The sequence below is a fragment of the Solenopsis invicta genome, chromosome 15, assembly GCF_016802725.1.
Source record: "Solenopsis invicta isolate M01_SB chromosome 15, UNIL_Sinv_3.0, whole genome shotgun sequence".
NCBI lineage: Eukaryota > Metazoa > Arthropoda > Insecta > Hymenoptera > Formicidae > Solenopsis > Solenopsis invicta.
This window is the reverse complement of record NC_052678.1, coordinates 7,809,635-7,830,330: the sequence shown is the minus strand read 5'-3', so window position 1 is coordinate 7,830,330 and position 20,696 is coordinate 7,809,635. Positions and strand designations below refer to the sequence as shown.

The window sequence follows — 20,696 nt, the reverse complement described above, 5'->3', positions numbered from 1 at the left end:
GAAATATTTTCTGATCTATCTAGCTAAATTCTTAGATATCAGAGTAAAATTGTTATTTCCGTGTAATATAATTTTATACATGTGTTGAATGATTATAATTGATAAACTGTTTATCCGCCTTTATGCCATCGTTTTCAGTGACCACCTGTAGTGGAGATCAATTCCGTTGTCTGGACGGCATCTGCTTAAGTATCGACAAGCGTTGCAACGGAGTCGCCGATTGCCGCAACGGCGAAGATGAGAGCCAATGTGGTAAGCTAATTTGTTTCCTTCCCGCTTTTCTTTTCGAACCTACGTGTTTGCTCGATCGATTTTTAACGTCTTGAGAGCGCGAACGGAATTTATCAAATGAGATTTTTCTAACGATGCAGATTTCGACGGAGTCCGACTTGCGCGCCTCCGTTGTATCTGCCCTCGTCGTTTTTAATTGCTCGTCGACAACGTGAATCCTATGTTGTCGCATCGTTCATAACTATTCGTGAGGTCAATAATCACTTTTGCACGCGCAACGATAATTCCGCCGTAACAGTTCCAGCAATAAGTCGCGATAAGCCTGCACCGATGCTCTTCGCCAAGTGTCAGTTACCCGACGCGATTATTCACGAACGATCGAGAGGGGCGCCTGAGCTTAAACGAGCCTCAAACGCGCCTGCGAAGTTTAACAACAAGATTGCAGGCACTTTGATAAGTCTCGCGAGAGTAAACCTAGCAGTGATCTCATTCGAGTGCTTAACATCGTAGAAGTAACGTAAGCAAGGATTGCCACTCGCATATACGTATAATATATATCGCTCTCCATGCTCTCTGAATTTCAGGTATTTCGCTATTTTTTTTTTTTTTCCTTTTATTCAAGTCGCGGATGAAAAAGTACTCGTCTCTCTCTGTGTTACAATGGTAAACTAGGCGAAACTGCGTTTACGCTTGCACATAATTAGACGCCAACGAGCGGTCCCAAGGCCCGGCGTCGGATACACACCGTGTTGCGCGCTGTAACGTGAATAAACGTAAACTTAATTTTCTCCGGCACGCTCCGGGTGACTTTCGATTTACGATTTTCCACGCTGACCGAACTTTACGCCCAGCGCGCAACGCCGAAAATAACGCCTCTTTTCCCGAAATAGTTTAGCCAATGTCGTTGCACCACTACCTCACCTAATCCCCCGGTTTTCGTAGCAATCTAAACCGGGGGGCCGCGCGCGCGCACGATCGGTCGTGTGTGAAGAAAGCGGCAAACTTTCGGGTACGTTCTCCGAATGCACCACGATTCAACGTTTCCCCCATTACCCCAAACGGGCTCGCTTTAATTAATCGATTTTTAAGCGAACCGCATCCGATATCCCTGCAGCCAACACGCGTGGAGCGAAGACATCAATCCCATTCTCCCTGCCGATCGAAGATAAATTAATTCGCGTAAAACAGTCCGCGTCATTCCGTTGCGATTGACTTATCTTCTTGATTGAGAATGCAGATTGCTGCCCTTCGCTCCCTCTCGCAAATTCCCTGTATACCTCCCTCGTTCATGTACTAACCTCAGCAAAAGCAGCACAGCTCGAAGCATCTCTCATACCAGGTAAAGGTGCGAACTTCCGCTTCTACCGTCCAGATGGTATACACATATAACACTATGTAAATCTCCGACCTACCAATCTTTGACTCACGGCGTCACTTGCACCGCGGATCATAAATATGATCGCCGCCGTGCGAAATTATTTAGCGTATCACGTTCGTGGTTTGTTCTCTTAACGCGCGGACGCGCATATTTTGGACGGAAGATTCGGAATCGTCGAAGGGCTTGCTTGGAGCCGCGATCGCGCGGCTCGCTGGAGGGATCGTGCGAGCGATCCTAGCTGTTGGGGTACGGGAACACCTTGAGGATGGGGGCTGACGCGCGTCAGCGGGGCAATGCAATCTTTAAACGCGCATGAGTGTATATGGTATATGGAGCAGGTTGCGGAGACGGCGAGTTCCGCTGCACGGATGGCCGCTGCATCAGCTACGTGTTGCAGTGCAACGGGGTGAACGAGTGCTCTGACGGCTCTGATGAGAGGGACTGCGGTAATTATGCCACACCACGCTCTTTCCTCTACTCTATACAGAAAACACGTACATCATACTCGTGCACGTGCACGAGACAAGTCATTCAATAAATACATCATTCATGTCGCCAATTGCGTTTGGACACTACACTCTCTAGCGCGCTTGTCGTGTACCGTAGATTTTTTAATTATTATTAGAACTTGGAATTGATTAAGACGGAAATATCTTGAGAAGAAGAGACTCGTGTTTTTTTGAGAGTGGATTAGTTATTTGAAAAAGTAGTCAAAGATTTTTTTTTATTTCTGTGAAGCTATTAAAAAGTTATCTAATTTATTATTATTTTAATTTCGCCAATACTTTTATATCGCTGTAGTTTAATATGCAGTAAGTAACAGGAAAAGTCTGACACTAAAGCCGACAGAATTCAACCAGCTCGTCCTCCATCGATCGTGCTGACTTTCAAATGCAGCTTCCGAGTATTCCGCGTGATATTTTCGCCATTACATTCAGCCTTTTTCTGCTGTAATCCCATTTTAATCGTACTTATCGCGAAATCATGCGCCACCCGTAGAGAAGCACCCGTGGCGAAATTTCTATAACGCCGGAAAGTTTGCAATTGCACGGAAGTCGTCGGCCGCGATTTCCTACGGTGGAAAACTCCTCGCGGAACGCCGAAGGAATATGAATATGCAACCCGTGGCGACGGAAAGCGCCTATCGTCTCGCCATCAAACCAGCCGTGACGATCGGTAATCCGATCCTGGAAGCGTTTCCGGAAGAAGCTCAACGACGAAGATTCCCAAACTCCATGCAGCGGAATTCCTCGGCATACTTGATAAAAATTGCCTCCAAATCGCAAGATAACGACTCGCTCTCGCTATGGCGTTACATAGAGTTTGATCGATCTCGCAAGCCCGACGCGAATTGCAGTAATGTCCAAGTTTATTACTCGACCGTTGACCACGTCTCTTCGCGATCGAGCAACGAATCTCAAATTCCTAAACCTCTCAAACTGTCAGATAATCTCTTGAGGCAAATATTCCAACACAACAATATTTCGATGAAAAATGTTCATTCACAATCTGTCAATAATCGCGATGGAACGCGGAAAATGATAGGTGGGAGCAATCCTGATCAACCGAGAAAGTCCAATGCGTCCAATTTGAACGCGATGATCATAAATTTTTTATACGATATCAAAAGGGACAGACACGCTACGGAAAAGGATATTTCCAAATTAGAAAATTCGAACGTCAGAAGTACTTTCTCGAAAAAAGAAATAGAATATCGAGATAAAATCGAGAGGGCGGAAACGAAATTGAAAGAAGATACGTCTAATAGAAATGAAACTCGTGTTGATAACGCAAAAGTGATGCCCCATTCTAGAAACGTCACTTTGGAAGCTGTGAAAAATGCGCGTGGCACGAGCGAGACTCTAGGGAGAAAAGCGCGCAGAAGGCACGGCTCCGCTTACCAAAAGTATTACGATAAATATTTGATTAAGTTAATGACTTCGTCTACGGTGAGAGCGTCGACAGAATTGGCAGCGCGAACTTCAACAACATTAAAAAATACCTTTTTGAAAAATATCGATGAGTACGAAGTGACCGAAGCTTGGAAGGCTGAAAAGAGGAATATGGCAGAAGCTGTAACGGAATCTATTCGTTCTGATGTATTATTCAATAAAACTTACAAGCCATGGAATTTACGAGATAATTACATTGAAAGGAAGAACAATTCAGACAGTAAAGAAAATTTTTTTGGATACGAGGTAAGAAAAGACAGTAGAGTTTCGAATTATTTTAATAAATATTTGAAGAATCGTTACACGCCATCTAAAAGAATAGCTCCCGTAACTGTGAACACGAATAAAATCGAAGAGTACCCTATGACGAATATCAAGCACTATCGAACGCAGAAAGCAGCATTACCAATTTCAAAAGGAACGTCCGCAACAGCAAAAACAAACCAGAAGGATTATTCCTCGATAAAGACGGAAAATTTGCTGTATGAATTTAATTCGCCAGAGGTAGAAATACGTCGATATTCAGCAATCGACGCTGACGATGTCAATATAATATCAAATCTTCCGACTTTGGATCACAACCTGACTGAGACAAATCGAGGTAATAAAAAGTGTAATGAAACGCGCAAGCGGTCTAATACTTATTTTGAAAAATTCTACGGAAACCATGAAGAAATTATAACGCAAGACGATGACAAGATCGATTCCGGATTGATAAATTCCGATGAGACGCCGAAATTGATAAATGCGATTGAACGTGCGTACGTGACGTCGAAGGAATCGCAAGAATCCAGGGAGACTCTCGAGGAAGAATCACCAAAGGATGACTTTGACATCCTGATATTAAGCTCGACGACAACGCGGGCTCCCGAGATCGTCACGTGGGATGCGGGCGAATCCAGAGAGAAAGCGTCTACTGAAAGGCACGGGAAACGCAGGCACAAAAGTCGTCATAATGGTCGTAAGAACAACAGATCCAAGAAGAGAAAGAAGAATCGCGATGCGAAGCGTAAGAGAAAACCGACGTCGACCGTCGCTTCGAAAGTCGACGAGCCGACGAGTGTCGATTATGGTAACGCTTATAGTTCAGAGCGGGCGAGGACTACGCTCTCTCACAATGATTCAGGCTACGACAAAGCTGACGACAATTGGAATACGAGCACTGGTAGAAACGACTGGTATCTCTCTGATGAAATTACAACGGAACCTTTTAAGACGGAATTCTCTCACGCTGATGAATCCGCCTCGGAACATCCCGTGGAACACAGCATTCGCAATGGACTTCAGCCAGAAGAAACAACGAATGCGGATCTTGTCACCAGTAGCACTGTATCTCATTTATCGACGACGACCCATGAGAAAGTTTCCAAAAAATGTAAAGTACTAATTGCAACTACCACTGAGAGCGCCTGGTTCAACTGGTCGGCAGACGATAATAAAAAGACAAACGAAGAATCTACGGACGACGAGTGTGAGGATGTTACTTCATTTCCGATCGTAAGTGAATCGGTAGAAGAAGAAACAAGCTATTATGATACTTTTGTCAGCGATAATTCTTCCACATACGACACTTTATCCTGGAAATTTTCCAGCGAGAAAGACAAGGATATAAGTAACGAAGAAATAACCACAACTTATAGTACGATTAAGGATAAAGAAAATAACAAGAAGAGCGCGATAAGTAAATCGGTCGTAAATGAAGAAAGCGATGAAAGTAATAAAGGGACACAGTTTTGGGATCAGGAGAGCATCACGCATTTTGTAATCGGAGGCACCACGCACGACGTGAATTCGGATCTTGGTAGTGAAGAAGAAGAAGAAGACGTAACAGAGAAGTCAATCTCCGCCGAAGACAACGAAATCGACAATGACGCCGTGGCGATGACGGAGGATTACGAGATCGACAATTGCAAGAGGAATCAGCACGCTTGCGACAAATATACGTGCATCGAGGAGGACCAAGTCTGCGACGGTATCGTAGACTGTCTTAATGCCAGTGACGAAACCGATTGCGATTACATATACGTCAAAAGATTGGAAGAGCATTTCAGAGCTATTAACAAAGAGATTGAATTCATCTCGTCGAACACTGTGGGGGACGCGTCGCTCGACGGATGCGATCGTTACGAGCATCCTTGCGACGGCACGTGCATAAACGCGCTGAACGTCTGCGATGGCAAGAGGAACTGCCTGGACGGTACTGACGAGGAGAATTGCACCACCGAAGGTATTCTCTATATAGAAAACAATATCCTACGAGAACTGACGTCTCTCGTTTCGCTCTTCGCCTACGCTGTAAAAAAAAACTTCTCGCCTCGAACGGAACGAGCACGTCACGTGAATCTCAAGCAAGTGTGATGTCATTTCGGGATGATCTATCATCTTCGCTGTACATACAGGAAATTGCTTTGAAGATATCGAATTGACTAATATGTGGACGTCCTTGGGAAACTACCGAGATCTATATCGCGATATAAATAAAAAACGCTGACACATTATTTCCGGCTATATACATAGACACTTCGTTCTCTGTTTAAGCTGTTGTTATCTGAAGACTATCGAAGACTCGCTTCCGCGCTTCTGAAGCAATGTCACGACGTGGAAATCCACGTCGTTTGTTATGTATTACGCTTTGGGGAACAAACGTGTTAACAAACGAATCACGGATAAGTAATAATTTTGTGTTGAATGTAAAAGTGCACGTTTACATTTTGTGTCGTCCATCTTTGCTGTAAAAAGAGGTTGCCTCCCGCGGCTGAAGATGTATCGATCACGAGTCAGACACGGTGATCCTTAAAGTGCAGTGACCGGAGACGATTATCTTATCTCTTTTTAGACGGTTATCTTATCTACTTGTTATTAGACTCGTCGGTCCTCGCTCAGTCTGAAAGAGAAATTGCAATTGACGATTGCGTCAATAGCTGCATTAGTCATTCTGCATACTGCAGGCATACAGTCAGCCGTCAACATTTTTATGCGGTTATCATTAGATCGTTAATTAAGTATTCGCAACGGCAAAACGCGAATCCTCTTTTGTCGCGCGTAGAAAGAACATCCCATTTCATTCATTCCATCCATTGACATCATTGTTGTCACGCATTACTCGATCTCTTCTATTCCGCAAGAATACAGAAGAAATTCATTTTTCTCTGTCATAAAAAGAAGCATCTCAATGACATCTCGCGAGGATCACTTCCGATAATGACGATATGCAATCCACACGTCACACGTATATGTATACTCGAACATTGTACATAGTTCACGAGTTGAAGTAAAAGAGAAAATAAGGGAATATGAGACATATATAGAAACTTTGGACTGCGTGCAAAGTTTTCTAAAAATATTTAAGTTAATATAATATATGATTTACGGAACAAAATATTTTTTTTTTTATTTTACGACCGAAGAACAGGTTAACTTGGTATTGTCTCGTATTTCCTGCCTTTTCTCATAATGGAAAGAATTCTAACCACCTTTAAAAGGCTTTCTCACGATGCTTTAAGTGTTAGACCAAGCTTTAAGATTAATAAGATTTCTTGGTTACAGAACCACGCGTTTTATCAAAAGATGCTTTTCATGTGTACAGATTTACGAGTCCTTTACCACGCCTAAAACTGCTTTAAATGTCTCTTCATATGTTCATAGCTTGTACTTCAACCTCGAGCTCGTCTGTCTCTCAATCGCCAATATGAAATGAGATACTTTCTTATTATTGTAAAATATGTTTTTTTACAACACAAATTTAATATACGTACAGTATCTAAAGTACAGTAATTAAGGTTTTAATGTAATGTAACAATTTGATGTCATTTAGAAAAATTACTCTTTACATTTACTTATTCTAATATCGCAATATAGATCGTCTGAAATTAACGTTACTCGAATTATCTCTGATTTCCAAATTTTAACTCGAAAGTCCATTGAAATCGCGGCGACTGAATGGCAGAATGCGAGACACGAGCGTTGATCAGGAGGATCTTTGTTTTTTGCCGATGGCGCTCTGTAGGTTTGGCCCCGTGCCCTTCCACGGACTTCACCTGCGGGGATGGCTCTTGCATACCGAAGAGCTCGGTCTGTGACGGATTCGACGACTGCCCCCGGGCAGAAGACGAGCTTTATTGCGGTACATAACCATGTATACCTTTCACGCTACTCGGTATCGAAAGAGAGAGAGAGAAAGAGAGAGATAAATCGAATGAAAAAAAGCAAAGGCATGGATGCATCGACTTGCTAGCGTATAATATCAATCAATGTTATTTTGACGTATAATGCAACTCGAGCTTTAAAAAAAAGTTTTGGATGTGAAACATAATATTTTTGTTGCGTTTTATCGGTATCGTTACGCGAACAATAACAAGTGGCGCGATGGAATTTTAACTACAAACGCGCAGAAATTGATTTCGAATAATTGGTGCGAATTATTTATTCGCACTGTTATGGTATTCGACTCGATGAGCGGTTTGAAAATATTCTGTGAAACATGGCTGAAATTATGTAACGAATAATCAATTTTATTACTATTAATGCGTGTGGAGTTTTTTTGAAGTAAATTTTTAATGATGAAAAGTGCCTTCAGAGATTTCCAGAACAGTTGATTGTTTTGTAATTGCATTATATGGAGGGCAGCTTAATTTATTGCCGATTAAAAAGATGCATTATCTAATTCAACAGCAAGGAGTGTGAAAGTGTGTTGTGGTTCACCTAAATCTCTCTCTCTCTCTCTCTTTTTTCATGCCGGTTTTTTTTTCGAAACCTTGCTTAGCTTGCACCCAATACGACGCTTGCCATTGGATCAATCGCTTAATGATTTCACCTCGTTGGATCTAATCACCGACTTGTTCCGCGTTGGTTAGGCGCTAATTACAGAGCTTAAATTCGAATCGAACGCTAACGTAACCAGAGCCAACAAATTTAATCGCAGATTTCGAGTGGTAGACGTATCTCAATTAATTTAATTATTTTTTTGGGCACGTAGAAATTTTTCAAGAATAATTCTTGTTATATATATTATTTCAACAACTGCATTGTTTATAATTTAATTGAAAATAAACGTAATGCCGAAGGAAACGTATGGGCGAAATCTGCGTTTAGAGTCTCAGCACATACATCTAATGTATAATTATGTAAATAACTTTATCATTGTCCTTAATGCGCATTCCCAATTACCCTCCGGATTTCTCCGCAGAAACAGTGTCAAATATTTCGAATGTAATTTATATATAACGAACGTGTCTTTCTGTGATAAATTATCTTACGATTAATTTATGAGATAACATAATCGTTATCATTACAGAATAATTCAATCATTACGATACGTTAAATGAAAATAATTATTACATCTAAAAACAATTTAAAAATAATCTTTTAACATATATAATATCATTCGCTCAATTGATTTCTTATTCGTATATTCGAATCGCGTTTTCTACTGAATTTCGCTTCGAAAAACGCGCAAGTGTAATACATCGAATATGCATGGAAACCACGATTCTTTCCGCGAAGTTTGACTCTAAATACCGGAATCGTCTGTCTGCTGACAAACGACCTCATAATAGCGGACCATTATACACATTTACGGGGAGCTAATAATCGTGTATCCTCCCGCAAAACTACAGTCGATCGCGGAGGAAAGCTACGCTTATCGTCACGACACATTTTTCGCGCACTGCACGCGACATCGTAATTCGCATTAACCAATACGGTGGGTTATTTTTCACGAGCGTTCCGTCCGGCTCGACATAGCGGATGGCTTCGTGATCTATAAACGAACCGAAAATAATTTCCAATTCTCCCTCATCCATCCCGTAAGCAGTAATAACCGCTAAATGACGCTCTCTCGTTGCCCCAGAAGCAGCTTTTTCGCTTTCGTGATGTGACAATAGACAGCAGAAGCTATCAATTAAGTAAAGAAAAGCTCGAGTATAAAGCGAGACCGACACGACCAAGTTGCGCGTCGTCGTCGAAGCGTTTCGCTTTCTGCTTCCGATATAGTATATGTACACGTACACGGAGTGATTGTATATATGTGTAAAAATGTGTGTGTTCTTTGCGCATATGTCCGCTGAACAAAACAAAATACAGAGCGGGAATGCACGCCTAACCAGTTCAAATGCGCCACCGGGAACAAGTGCATCGAGGACGTCTACAGGTGCGACGGCCATCCGGATTGTCCAGATCACAGCGACGAGGACTGCGCTCCGTCCGCTAACGACACTACACACACCACTTCGCCTACCACCAGTACGCTCCTTTTTCAGTGTGTCCATCGCTTCGTTCATAATACATTCGTGCAACCTCGTCTGGCGTGTTCCGCTTTTCGCTACTTCGATTGGTTCAACTTTTGGTAGCTCTGCACACGTTCGAAATCTTCGATTCGTTCTTTTGCGTTGGCTGAGTCGCGACAAAAAGTTTTGTATAAATAACTACGAAATGGCGAGTTTATTTCCGTTGAAAGTATAAAAAAGTCAAATTGTCGAGAAATCGAAAAATGCGCTCTCTAAATCTGAATCGGTGAAATTTTACTCGTTTACAATCCTATACTGTGAAACTGTCATCAATGATTATTCATTGTCTATCTTTTACTGATATACGGATTCAGCGTATCATCACGGAAAGGCAGTGCATGTATCACTGATTGATACAGTTATAAGTGTATCACTGAAATCAGGCTGTTCACTGTCTTTCGCTGATTAATACATTGATTTCGATATATCTCTAAAAGGAAGTTTATCGCGGCTATCGACGATTATGAGACAGTTTTCTATTCATAGCTAGTTAAACGTTCTCTTTTTACGAACGCGATTGCTTTCAGCCGCTTATACATGCCCGTATTCCGTGCAGCCTTACTCGCCGCGAGAAGTTAAAGAGTAAAAATGGAAGATTTGAAAAATATCGTCGGGCTTCGCGATGTATTGCAAGCTAGTTGCCCGCCTTCGACTCGTGGTCCGTAATGTTTGGTTTCGGTCGAATCCTCTTAAGGAACTCTTATTTACGCGGGACAAGTGGATCTACCTGCCCGAGCGGATACACACTCGACGATGGTTGTATTTCATTGTGCATTTCTCACGATCAATCGTTACGACCGTGGTCGAGAAAGCGATTTCTCGCCTTGTTGCTTCTCCAAAGACCTCGACGGCCATTGTAACATTCGTTTTACCGAACCGGGAGAATTTATACTTCCGAGACGCGACTACTAAACTTTATCGAGGCAACTTATTGAAGATGTAGAAGCATTTCTTTTTTCTCTTTCTCTCTTTCTCTCTCTCTCTTTCTCTTCTTTTTTTTTCTTCCGTTCTTCAACAAACCGAGTTCTCGACAACGGCTCTATTTTATTGTACCACCTGAGTGCGGAAGGGTCGGAGCACGCCGGAAACGTATTACCCCGCGAATCCCCGCGTACGGAAGATTCACGGGATGATCGTCGACACGGTACTCTCGCCCGTTTCCGCCGCAAATCGCCGCGTTATAACGCAGCCTGCAGATATATACGCCACGTATGCATTGATATACAGAAGTAGCTGCATTACGCACGAACTTGTATGCTGGGATGCAGACGATGGTGTTTGATAGGAATGCCCTTAATCTTGCCTACGAGCATTTCTTTCCCCTTTAGCGAGCTTTAACGTTCCTCCTGCGACAGTCTATTAACATTGCCGAAAAGATAGTGTAAGGCCAAGGATAGAAAATTTCGGGAAACTTGATCTGGGCATTCTTACATAGCACTCCAGCCCACGTTTGCGTGATTCTGCTTGCGGACTTGGTATCCTCCTTTTAGTTTCTTCGTTGCATCACTCTCGGTTGCATTATGGTTGCATTTGTATGATAGAAGATAAGTGCATTATGTCTCGCCGCGAGTGCTACCTTTAAATTTTATTTCTGGCCGCTCGGTGCTCCCTTTCTCTCTTCGCCGCGAATTTCCCTTGAATGTGCCTGTTGTGTATGTGTACGCTCAGAACCGTTCGATCCACGCTGGACATCCGAACGCAGGAAGGAATGCGATCCGAGGAAGGAGATGCGCTGCGATGACGGTGGTTGCGTTCTCCTGCGACGTAAATGCGACAATGTCTTCGACTGCCTCGACGGCAGCGACGAGCGGGGCTGCGGTAAGGGCTTCACCTCACAGCCCATCCTCTTCCTTTCCTTTCTGCATACTCGTATTAACGATGACAAATGTTTCCTGATTTCCACTCTCCGCGTATTCGTATTAACGATGACGAACGGTCCCTGATCTTACGAGCCTGAGGAAACCTCTCTTTTGCTTATTCGTAAAGTCTTATATAAAAAATGTTTTTATATATGATTTTGTTTTAATAACTTCATTTATAATGACTCGTTAATATTCTTTTTTTGATAATATGATCTTTCGATAAATGATTAGAATAAATTTGGCATAAATGACGTTTTTCCATTAATGAAAGAACGCTCTGTTTCTTTTAATAGTCGTTGATAATGTCATCAAAATATATTGAGAAACACTTAAGGTAAATTTAATTAAGTATTTTTTGCTTAGCTCTTTATTGAAATTCAATGTTCAAATACTTCACTTATACATTGATAATGTTTGCTATCGACAATTCAATCCACAAGTTTATTATGATAGCTATATTTGCACAAATATTCATTGGTGTCATTTAAATTAATTATGTATCTAAAGTTGACATAATGAAGACTCGTAAACTTTTAATAATTGTGTTATTAAGAGTGCTAATAATATTCTAATAATTTCTTATGAATGAAATGAATCGAAGATTCATAATTAGGTTTATATATTTTTTAAATATTTCTAACAAATTTTGAATATTATAAATTTTAATATTTTTTAAAATGTTTTTGAGAATTTTTTACATTTAAATTTCTTTTAAATTTCCTTCAAGACACATGCTTAAGTGACAAATGATGATTAAAATGACACCAATGATGATTCCTCATTATTCCCCAAACCCCAATGCTTTTTGCGGGAGCTTTCGACATATCTGTGTCATAAAGGGGTGTGCACACCTGCCGAATGGAAGTGCGCCAGTGGCGAATGCTTGCCAGAAAACCAAAGGTGCGACGGGGTAATGCAGTGCGCCGACGGATCCGATGAGGATCAATGTGGTAATTATATGATACAGCTTTTGCCCGCAAAATCGTCCACAAAAAAATGGCCTTCTCACTGCTCTTGCTCGTTGGCCAGTCGCACGTTGCAAAACTTTTACAGATTTACATCCCCCTTTACAGGAAGAATATCGCAGGCCAGTTATTCACGATTTGCTGGAATCCTCTAATGATCATACCTTGATTAGAATGATTTTTTATCTAATCAAATGTTATATTAATTACGCAGCATGTGTTATGAAATCCATGTTTGAATTATCTAATGATGTATTTCCTTCTTTATTAATATTAATTAATGCCTGCACAGTAATGGAAAGTTAATGATTACTTCATTTTTGTGTATGGATTAACTGTTTCCGTTCGTTATATTCATCATTAGTCCTACTCTAATCTCGATATCACCTCGTGAGTCTTGATTCCTTTGAGCCAAAAAACATGTTTGGCTGCATTTGTCATTGAGTATCATTAAAGTCCTACATTGAAACTGAACTACTTCGTACGGAATGACTTTTTATCGCATTCGACATCGCATTCTTTCTTTGCAAAGGGAGTCACTCTCGCATGTGTTGCATGATCAGCGTGATGTCGCACGTTGCATTTTGTCTACGTTGTAAGTGTCGTTGGCGCACGTGTCTCTCTGGAAGTGTAACCGGTATGAAAATTCGGAAGCGCATGATAAAAGCTCCCGTAAGTAGATCATGATAATATTAATTGGACGATGCAAGAAGAGTGAATGTACCGATGGGTTTACGTGAGGATTGATCGTTCTACTGTACACTCTGCCTTAGAAACTTATTAGAGCAGAGTAGCTGGTGTACCCAGTCAAGTACAGTAATATACTACTAACAAGGGTGGCAAAGCAGCGTCTATTGCGTATGTTAAGAAACGCGTAATAATTCACGCGAGCATCCCCCACATTTGCTTAACACTTACGTAATCGTAGAGGCTTTATCATTCACCATTTATCGTTTTAAGAATATCGATAAAAATCTCTTCGAGGAAGCAAATTGAAAAACGTTTAATGATACAATCGAAAAGTAGTTGTATTTAATTTTATGAGAGATTTTTTCCTTTGAGGAAAGGATTACAAGGAGACGTTTGAATAATTATACGTAGAGTCAATATTTGAAATTCAAGTGTTTCTTCTCTTGTGCATTATCTCCGTCAGCTACAAGTAAAAAAATAAATAAAAAAAACTTGCATACACACCGCCGCGATTACTCAAGTGTTAATAAAATAAATCATTATCACGTGCGATGCCAGCACGTCTCTCTAGTCTCTTACACATCATTCGATTATCTTGAGCAAATACGGGACCCGGCGGTGGTAAGGCCATTTTTTTTCTCTCTCCCCCTTTCCCCGTCCCCATATGGGTAGCATGCACGATAATACTCGACATGGAACTTGATAATTATTGTAGTAACCAAATGTCCTGCTGGGTGGTTTCGATGCAACGACGGATTGTGCCTCGACATTAAGAGACGTTGCGATGGCCGGCCGCATTGCTTGGACGGCTCCGACGAGATCAATTGCCCTCGTAACAGTGATTTTTAATTTAGCTTTATTTCACGTGCCGAGGACGATATAGACCTAAGCCACACGACTGGAGAATCGGCCTCATACTCATAATACTCATTGTCAGGCCGCCCAGTAGTTCCGGCAGGTGCTGCTTTTTCGCATTTGAATGACATAGCAGTATCTTCGATAGTATTGCATCACAAGTTAGAGCAAGTTACCTATTACAAAATTCTTCAAATATTTCCGGTTTCTTTTTAGACACCCACACACCGGATACTTGCATTTTGTAACTTGGGTCTGTGTCCTTCTTAGCGCATTATTTATGTTGATAGCACGCACGAGAAAAGCTTATCGTTAATTTAACAATTTATTTGAATTAATCAATGAAATTCGATAGTACAGAGTTTGTAGTTGTGGTTTAAAACGTATCGATATCACAATTCACGATAATTTTTCTCTGTGCGCCATTTATTCCATTCTCTCTCTCTCTCTCTCTCTCTCTCTTTCTCTCTCGATAACATCACTTTCCTGTTTTTTGCTCCCTGAACTATTTTCTTATCAGCATTTTTATCGTGAATCATAATACTTCCTGCGACGTATGGTATTGTTATGGGCATATGATACTTATTAGCGAATTAACAGTGAATGAATGCAACCAATTGCTAATTCATTTGCTCGTGAATCAGTTTTGCGTGACCTCATCGTGTGTTACCAAGAAAGATGCTCCATGATGTGTGTTTCAGTGTGTTTGAAGGCTTTGAAATAGATGCAGGATCGAGTGCCGCAACCGTCAATCTTGTCTTTCTTCGTTTCGCGGCACTCGATCTTACTTTCATTTCAAATCTCTATTTCGTTTTCTTTTATCTTCGTCAATCACGCTCATCAACTTTCTCATCGAAATTGGCTTCTCTGCTGCCGCGTGCATTATCGCGAGACGAAAATCGCAGACATCGTCTCCGAAGGGTCGCGTGCTCCACCTCTCGCGTCGTTTCGCTCGCGCGAGACGAGATACGGCGAAAGATGCAGCATGCGAGACCCGTTCGAGATTCAATCGTGCGCTCAGCTGACTTTCCGAGTAAGACAATGATCATACGCGAGCGACTTCTCCGAATCTTACGCAGAACGTCGATCGTACGGGACATTTAGAAACGCCGGCCACGCAGAGGATCTGCAGCTGCAACTGCAGCGGCAGCGACTGCAACGGGCCGGGCGCGACGACGGCGACGGTGTGTGCGGTCGCACGAACGACTTCTCGCGCACACGTCGGTGTTCGAGTCAGCAATTAAGAGGCTGTGTAACTAATACGGGCGCACGGGCGCGTACACACGTACGCGAAAGCTGTTAATCTCATTTCGTCGCCCTGTATCGACCGTTCGAGCACGTTTTAGCCGGACGTTGACTGGCCATTAACTCGAATGCCGACGTGTCGCGGCACCACTTGCCGTAGTCACCCCGGAACGACTCTGTCAAAGATGGATGAATCGAAATCAATCCAAGGGAATTCATTCCCGCGAAACTCGACTGCCGACCGCCGAACTTGGGGAACCGTTTTCCAAGTGTTTGAACTTCTTCTTAGTTCTCTTCTGTCGCCGCGACTTAAGGATGTAATTGAAGTGGCGAGAATGCGAAAATTAATTTTAATTCTTATATTAAAAATTTACAAAATGACTTTCTTGTATGAAATAAAAAAAAGTCCTTTCATAAAATTTTTACTGCGCTTTTTTGGATACACTAGGAAAAATGTTTTGTTGTAATAAATGATTTGATTAAAATATAACGAGTAAAATTAGTGTAAATAAATATTTCTTTTTATGTTGCAGCAGCAATTAAATATTTTGTTATGTACAATAAAACAAAATATTTGATTGCTGTTAAAAAATGTTTCAATTAAACAGCTTTTTATGAAGGCACTAAATATTTTTCCTGGTGCAGAACATGAGTTGCTAAAATGAAATAAACTGAAAAGTAGGACGGAAATGAATGAATGAATTCAAACAGTGGTAAAGCCAAGCTTGGAGATTTCTCGAAATGAGTTCCCAAATTAATATCTTTCGATTCATCTCTTCATATGTGATCAACGATTTCTCTTTCTATGTTTTAGCATTATATTATACGTATCTTGTTACATTTTAGCGTCGAGACACAATGAGATATAACAATAAGTCGATAATTACACTGAAAAAAAAAAATCTTTGTCGAGGAACTGAAATATTTAGTCCGATACGTTCAATTAAATATTGAATTTGTTTGGTTAATACAAAATTGGAACGATTGACATGAATAAATTATATCTTTTTTTGTGCGACTACATTGTTGAATTAACCCAATGTTTAATTGATTTAGTATCAGATTAAATATTTTAGCTTTTAACAAATTCTTTATCTTTCGATGTAGGAAATGACTAATTTATTGTTGTATACACTTACATTTATTGACTCGTATATTTCACTGTGTCTCGGTTCTTATAGCTGTTTGTGCCTTGATCTTGAATCTTGAATATTGGATAACATACTTGCGTACCTAACATATATCTTGATTACGCGCTCTGACTTCTTGACATGCATTTTGTATCGATTATGGATGGGATCGAACTAACTCTACCTTCTTCACTTCTCTCTATCTTTCTACTTGTCTATCTGTACGTCTATTTACTATCTTACTATCCGTCTATTTTCAGCACAGGTTGCCTGATCTTTGAATTGCGCATCTACTTGTATATATACATATCTATATATACATATATATATATATATATATATATTGATGTATACGAATTGCATATGTATATATACGTTTCTCTGATACCCTTTTACCTCCGGTTATTTACGTCTCTCCACAATTTTCCACGCCGCGCGCTGACGCGTGCACAAACCGCGCTCTGCTGTTGCGTACAGCGCGTAAAAGCTCGCGACTGACGTAACGCGAACTTTTGTAAATGTCACGTTTTGCGCGATGGTCCTCTCTCCCACGTTTGAGAAACTTAGTTTAATTTGTTTATATATATATATACATATAGTATATATAAAAAGAGAGTCGCACGTTCCCGGGAAAAGTTTCAAGCAAAACCGGTTTAATATAAAACGACGCGACATTTATACCGGGTTATTATTATAAATCTCTCAGATTACGATACGGTTTAGCGAAATAGCATAGCCGAGACAAAATTATAGAGCGGTATACGTGAAAACCGTGACCTTTCAGCGATTCTCTTTCTCGGTTAGTTTTCGTTTAATCAACCGCGGTGAATGCGTGCACGCGGCATCGCGCCGCCGTCTCCGTGTGCATTTCTCGTTGAGATAATACGACACTGCGGCAATGTGCACGATACTTATTTGACGAGGCCGCTCCGGCGCACTTTTACCGCCCTTCGTCCATCGAAAGGAGGAGGAAGCACCTCTCTCGCGGGGACTCTTTATCGATCGATAATTATCGAAGGCACTTGGTCAGCCTCGCGCATCTAATTTCTTCGTGCAAGGGTGAGGGTTGCGCCGCACACATTGAAGCGATGTTCGCAATTTTTATTTTCCGGCTGACTCATACCGAGGGTATTCTTCGCGACCTCACTGGATGACCTGGCGAGGCATGAGGATAGTCGCTCGACGCGGACGATTGTCATTAGACGAATCGTGCACATTGTCGCCTCGTACCCGTACAAAGGATCTTCCTCGTATCGTTTGTGCCCTTCCCGTCCCTACTTGCCATTCAACGGAGCTGATTGGTTTTTGCAGAATGCCCCGACGGTCAACTACCCTGCGACAATGGCGTCTGTATCAATAAGAACTTCTTCTGCGACCACAATATCGACTGCCATGACGCTAGTGACGAACGAAATTGCCGTAAGGATATCTTTAGATAGATGCACTTTCCGATCCTTCACCGAAACTTATTACATTCCATGTACATTCAAATATTACACAAAGCCATCCTATGCAGTACTATTTTTTCAGTAAAATGCGCTAATGCATTTTGTAACTTGAAGCGTTAACCAAAGCTTTCATTAACCCTAGAATGGTAATGTACGTAAATTTTACGTATAACACTCCACATATATTCCGTTCCTTCCACCTGCTCTAACCCACCCTCGGTAAGCGCCATTTCTGAACGCTAATCTATGCCACTGGCATCAGCAGGGAGACCAACCCTACTATGTTAAAGTTAATAATTAAGTTATTTGTGTTTATAATAGGTCCAGACTATAAATATTTTGTCAATGAAATGTATGAAAATTTTGTGTTACCTTAGTTGAGAGTGGCCTACTTCCTCGAACGTAAAATGGACGTGAAAATACTAGTGCCTACTGTATCATTCAATAGCAATACTATTCTGGGGTTAAACAGATATTTATGGAAAATTTTTTTCTATCCATTCAACGAATTTTCATTCGGGAAGCGTACAGCTTCGATATAAACAGCGTGTTATTCAATTTTGCAGCGGACAGCGGAGAGACCGGCGGCTCGGGTCAAGAATGCCACCCCGACAGTTTCACCTGCAGCGACGGCAGCTGCATACCTCGTGCCGCGGTGTGCGACGGACGTGCGGATTGTCCGCACGACGAGGACGAGATTAACTGCCGTCGAGGTAAGTCTAACATCCGGGATCGGCGTTCGCGCGATATTCCTGCGTTGCCTTCATCGTGAAGAGCTGCGATTAGAAGAGCTGCGATTAATTGAGGATCCGGGGGAGTGGTCCTTTATCGATTAAGTATTCAGAAGATGGATACGGAATTATCCCCCCATTGGTTAATTCAGGCTTGTCGGTACCGTTTAGCCTTCCGAACGTATTCATAGCCAGGACTTAAAATGACATTGGGAGCACGATTCGAGGGCGCAACCTCATTTCTCAGTTCACTATCGCACGTCCACAGTGCTGAATGAGTGCTTTCTTGGACGAGATTTAAAATTTAATCCCATCTCGATTGCGCGATGGACAAGTTATTTAGTCTCGCCTGTTAAGATCATTAGTATAAATAAATAAATCTTGCTTACAAGATTGAGTCCGAAGAAAGATGATACTTGAGATATGAGTGAAGGTGACGCAACGCGCTTGTCGCTCGAAACCGCTTTATTACATCCGGTCTCTCGTTAAGTCCTGATTATGCGTACGGTCCTCGGTAAGAGAGGAAGGCTTTCTCTCCGAGATTTTCGGCCGTGTATCAGTTGCGGCCGCGTCGTCAAATACATCAACGACACGTTCCGCGAGAAACAGTGCAGCTCAGATTGAGTTACTTCTAGGTGTAGACGCCTCGGATAGTGCCTCCTCCGGGGGGCGTCCGGAGACGCCGGGGGTGGTAGCCGGTGTGAATCCGGATAACGAGGCTTACAGCCCAGACACAGATGCAAATGCTGATGTGCCGTCGACAAATCTGAGCACGCCGAGGAGTTGTGCTCCGGATGATTTTGTTTGCGCCGACGGCACTTGCATCCCCGAAATCCACCACTGCGACCATTTCTACGATTGCCGCGACTTTACCGACGAACAGTACTGCTTCGGTTAGATTATTTGTAGATCTCGAAAATCTGGTGACACGCATACATTCCGCATCGAAATCTCGCGCTCCTCCATTCTCTCTTCCCGATAATTTGTCGTCAAATTTTGCGGCTATAGGGAAGAAATCGTTCATACATCGATACTTCTCGACATACGAATGATTCTTTGTATATTGACAAATTTACGTTGATGAATAACGTAAAAAAAATTTTAACGTGAAAAGATATTTAATTTCTTTGATATTTTTTCTCTATTCTCACATGGTTATACATATTTATCGTTTCGGTATTTTTTAGTATTGTTCCACTAATAAATATTTCACCAGATAATTCTGATTTATTGATTTTTAATCCTTTACGAGTATTTCTGTGCAATATTTTTCGTCAAATAAAATGTCTGTGATACGTCTCTATAAATTCATTCTTTTTAAAAGTGAAGCTATGTCCTTTTTACAAATTTCATCCTGTCACTTTGAATAACGTCAAAGATTTTATCCGCGGGATACATTTCGAAATATCACACTTCGAAAGCACCAGATTCTCTCAGATCTATGTTCTTTTCTGCCAATCTGTGTTAGCAGCTGAATAGAAGATGTGTAGGTTGTTCCAGTAGAGACTTGATTATATTTCTGAAATTTATAATCGCAGTCTTATATATATCTATATATATATATATATTACCCGGCGCATTTTTATAAGTAATAGTGCATCTCTGCCTGACGTAAAATTTAGATCGTTTATTTTTCTCGTAGGTAGAGCGTTTGGCATAAATCCTATTTAGCATGCATAGCACGAGGAAAGTACATTTTTTTACCTATGCACTTTTGTGTACTTTGAAAGAAAAAGAAAGAGAATTGATATTTAAAACGGTACTTAGTTAATGACATCCATAGATACTTCTCTGACCGAAATTGACAATGTCTTACATAAATCAAGAGATCACGAATGTCTTTCCTCCTGAATCTATATTGAAGTTATATTGAATGACGAATTATATATAAGTGTTCGTAGATGACAGTCAGTGCATACAGTATG

The 20,696-nt window shown here is 41.3% G+C and overlaps 1 protein-coding gene across 29 annotated transcripts in view; it reads left to right on the top strand.

Annotated features, from left to right (window-relative positions):
* Window positions 1-20,696, top strand: part of LOC105197149 (basement membrane-specific heparan sulfate proteoglycan core protein) — a 166,399-nt gene that overhangs the window by 121,887 nt on the left and 23,816 nt on the right. For 4 of the 29 annotated variants that reach the window (XM_039457993.1, XM_039457994.1, XM_039457992.1 and 1 more), the window contains exons 13-17: window positions 139-252; window positions 1,945-2,055; window positions 2,609-5,788; window positions 17,904-18,011; window positions 18,607-18,753. In XM_039457993.1, the coding sequence (XP_039313927.1) occupies window positions 139-252; window positions 1,945-2,055; window positions 2,609-5,788; window positions 17,904-18,011; window positions 18,607-18,753 (3,660 nt within the window). Of the gene's footprint in view, window positions 1-138; window positions 253-1,944; window positions 2,056-2,608; window positions 5,789-7,567; window positions 7,685-9,642; window positions 9,802-11,513; window positions 11,664-12,546; window positions 12,658-14,077; window positions 14,201-17,903; window positions 18,012-18,606; window positions 18,754-20,696 lie in introns of all 29 variants that reach the window. The other 25 variants (XM_039458015.1, XM_039458018.1, XM_039458017.1 and 22 more) reach the window with 22 other exon arrangements.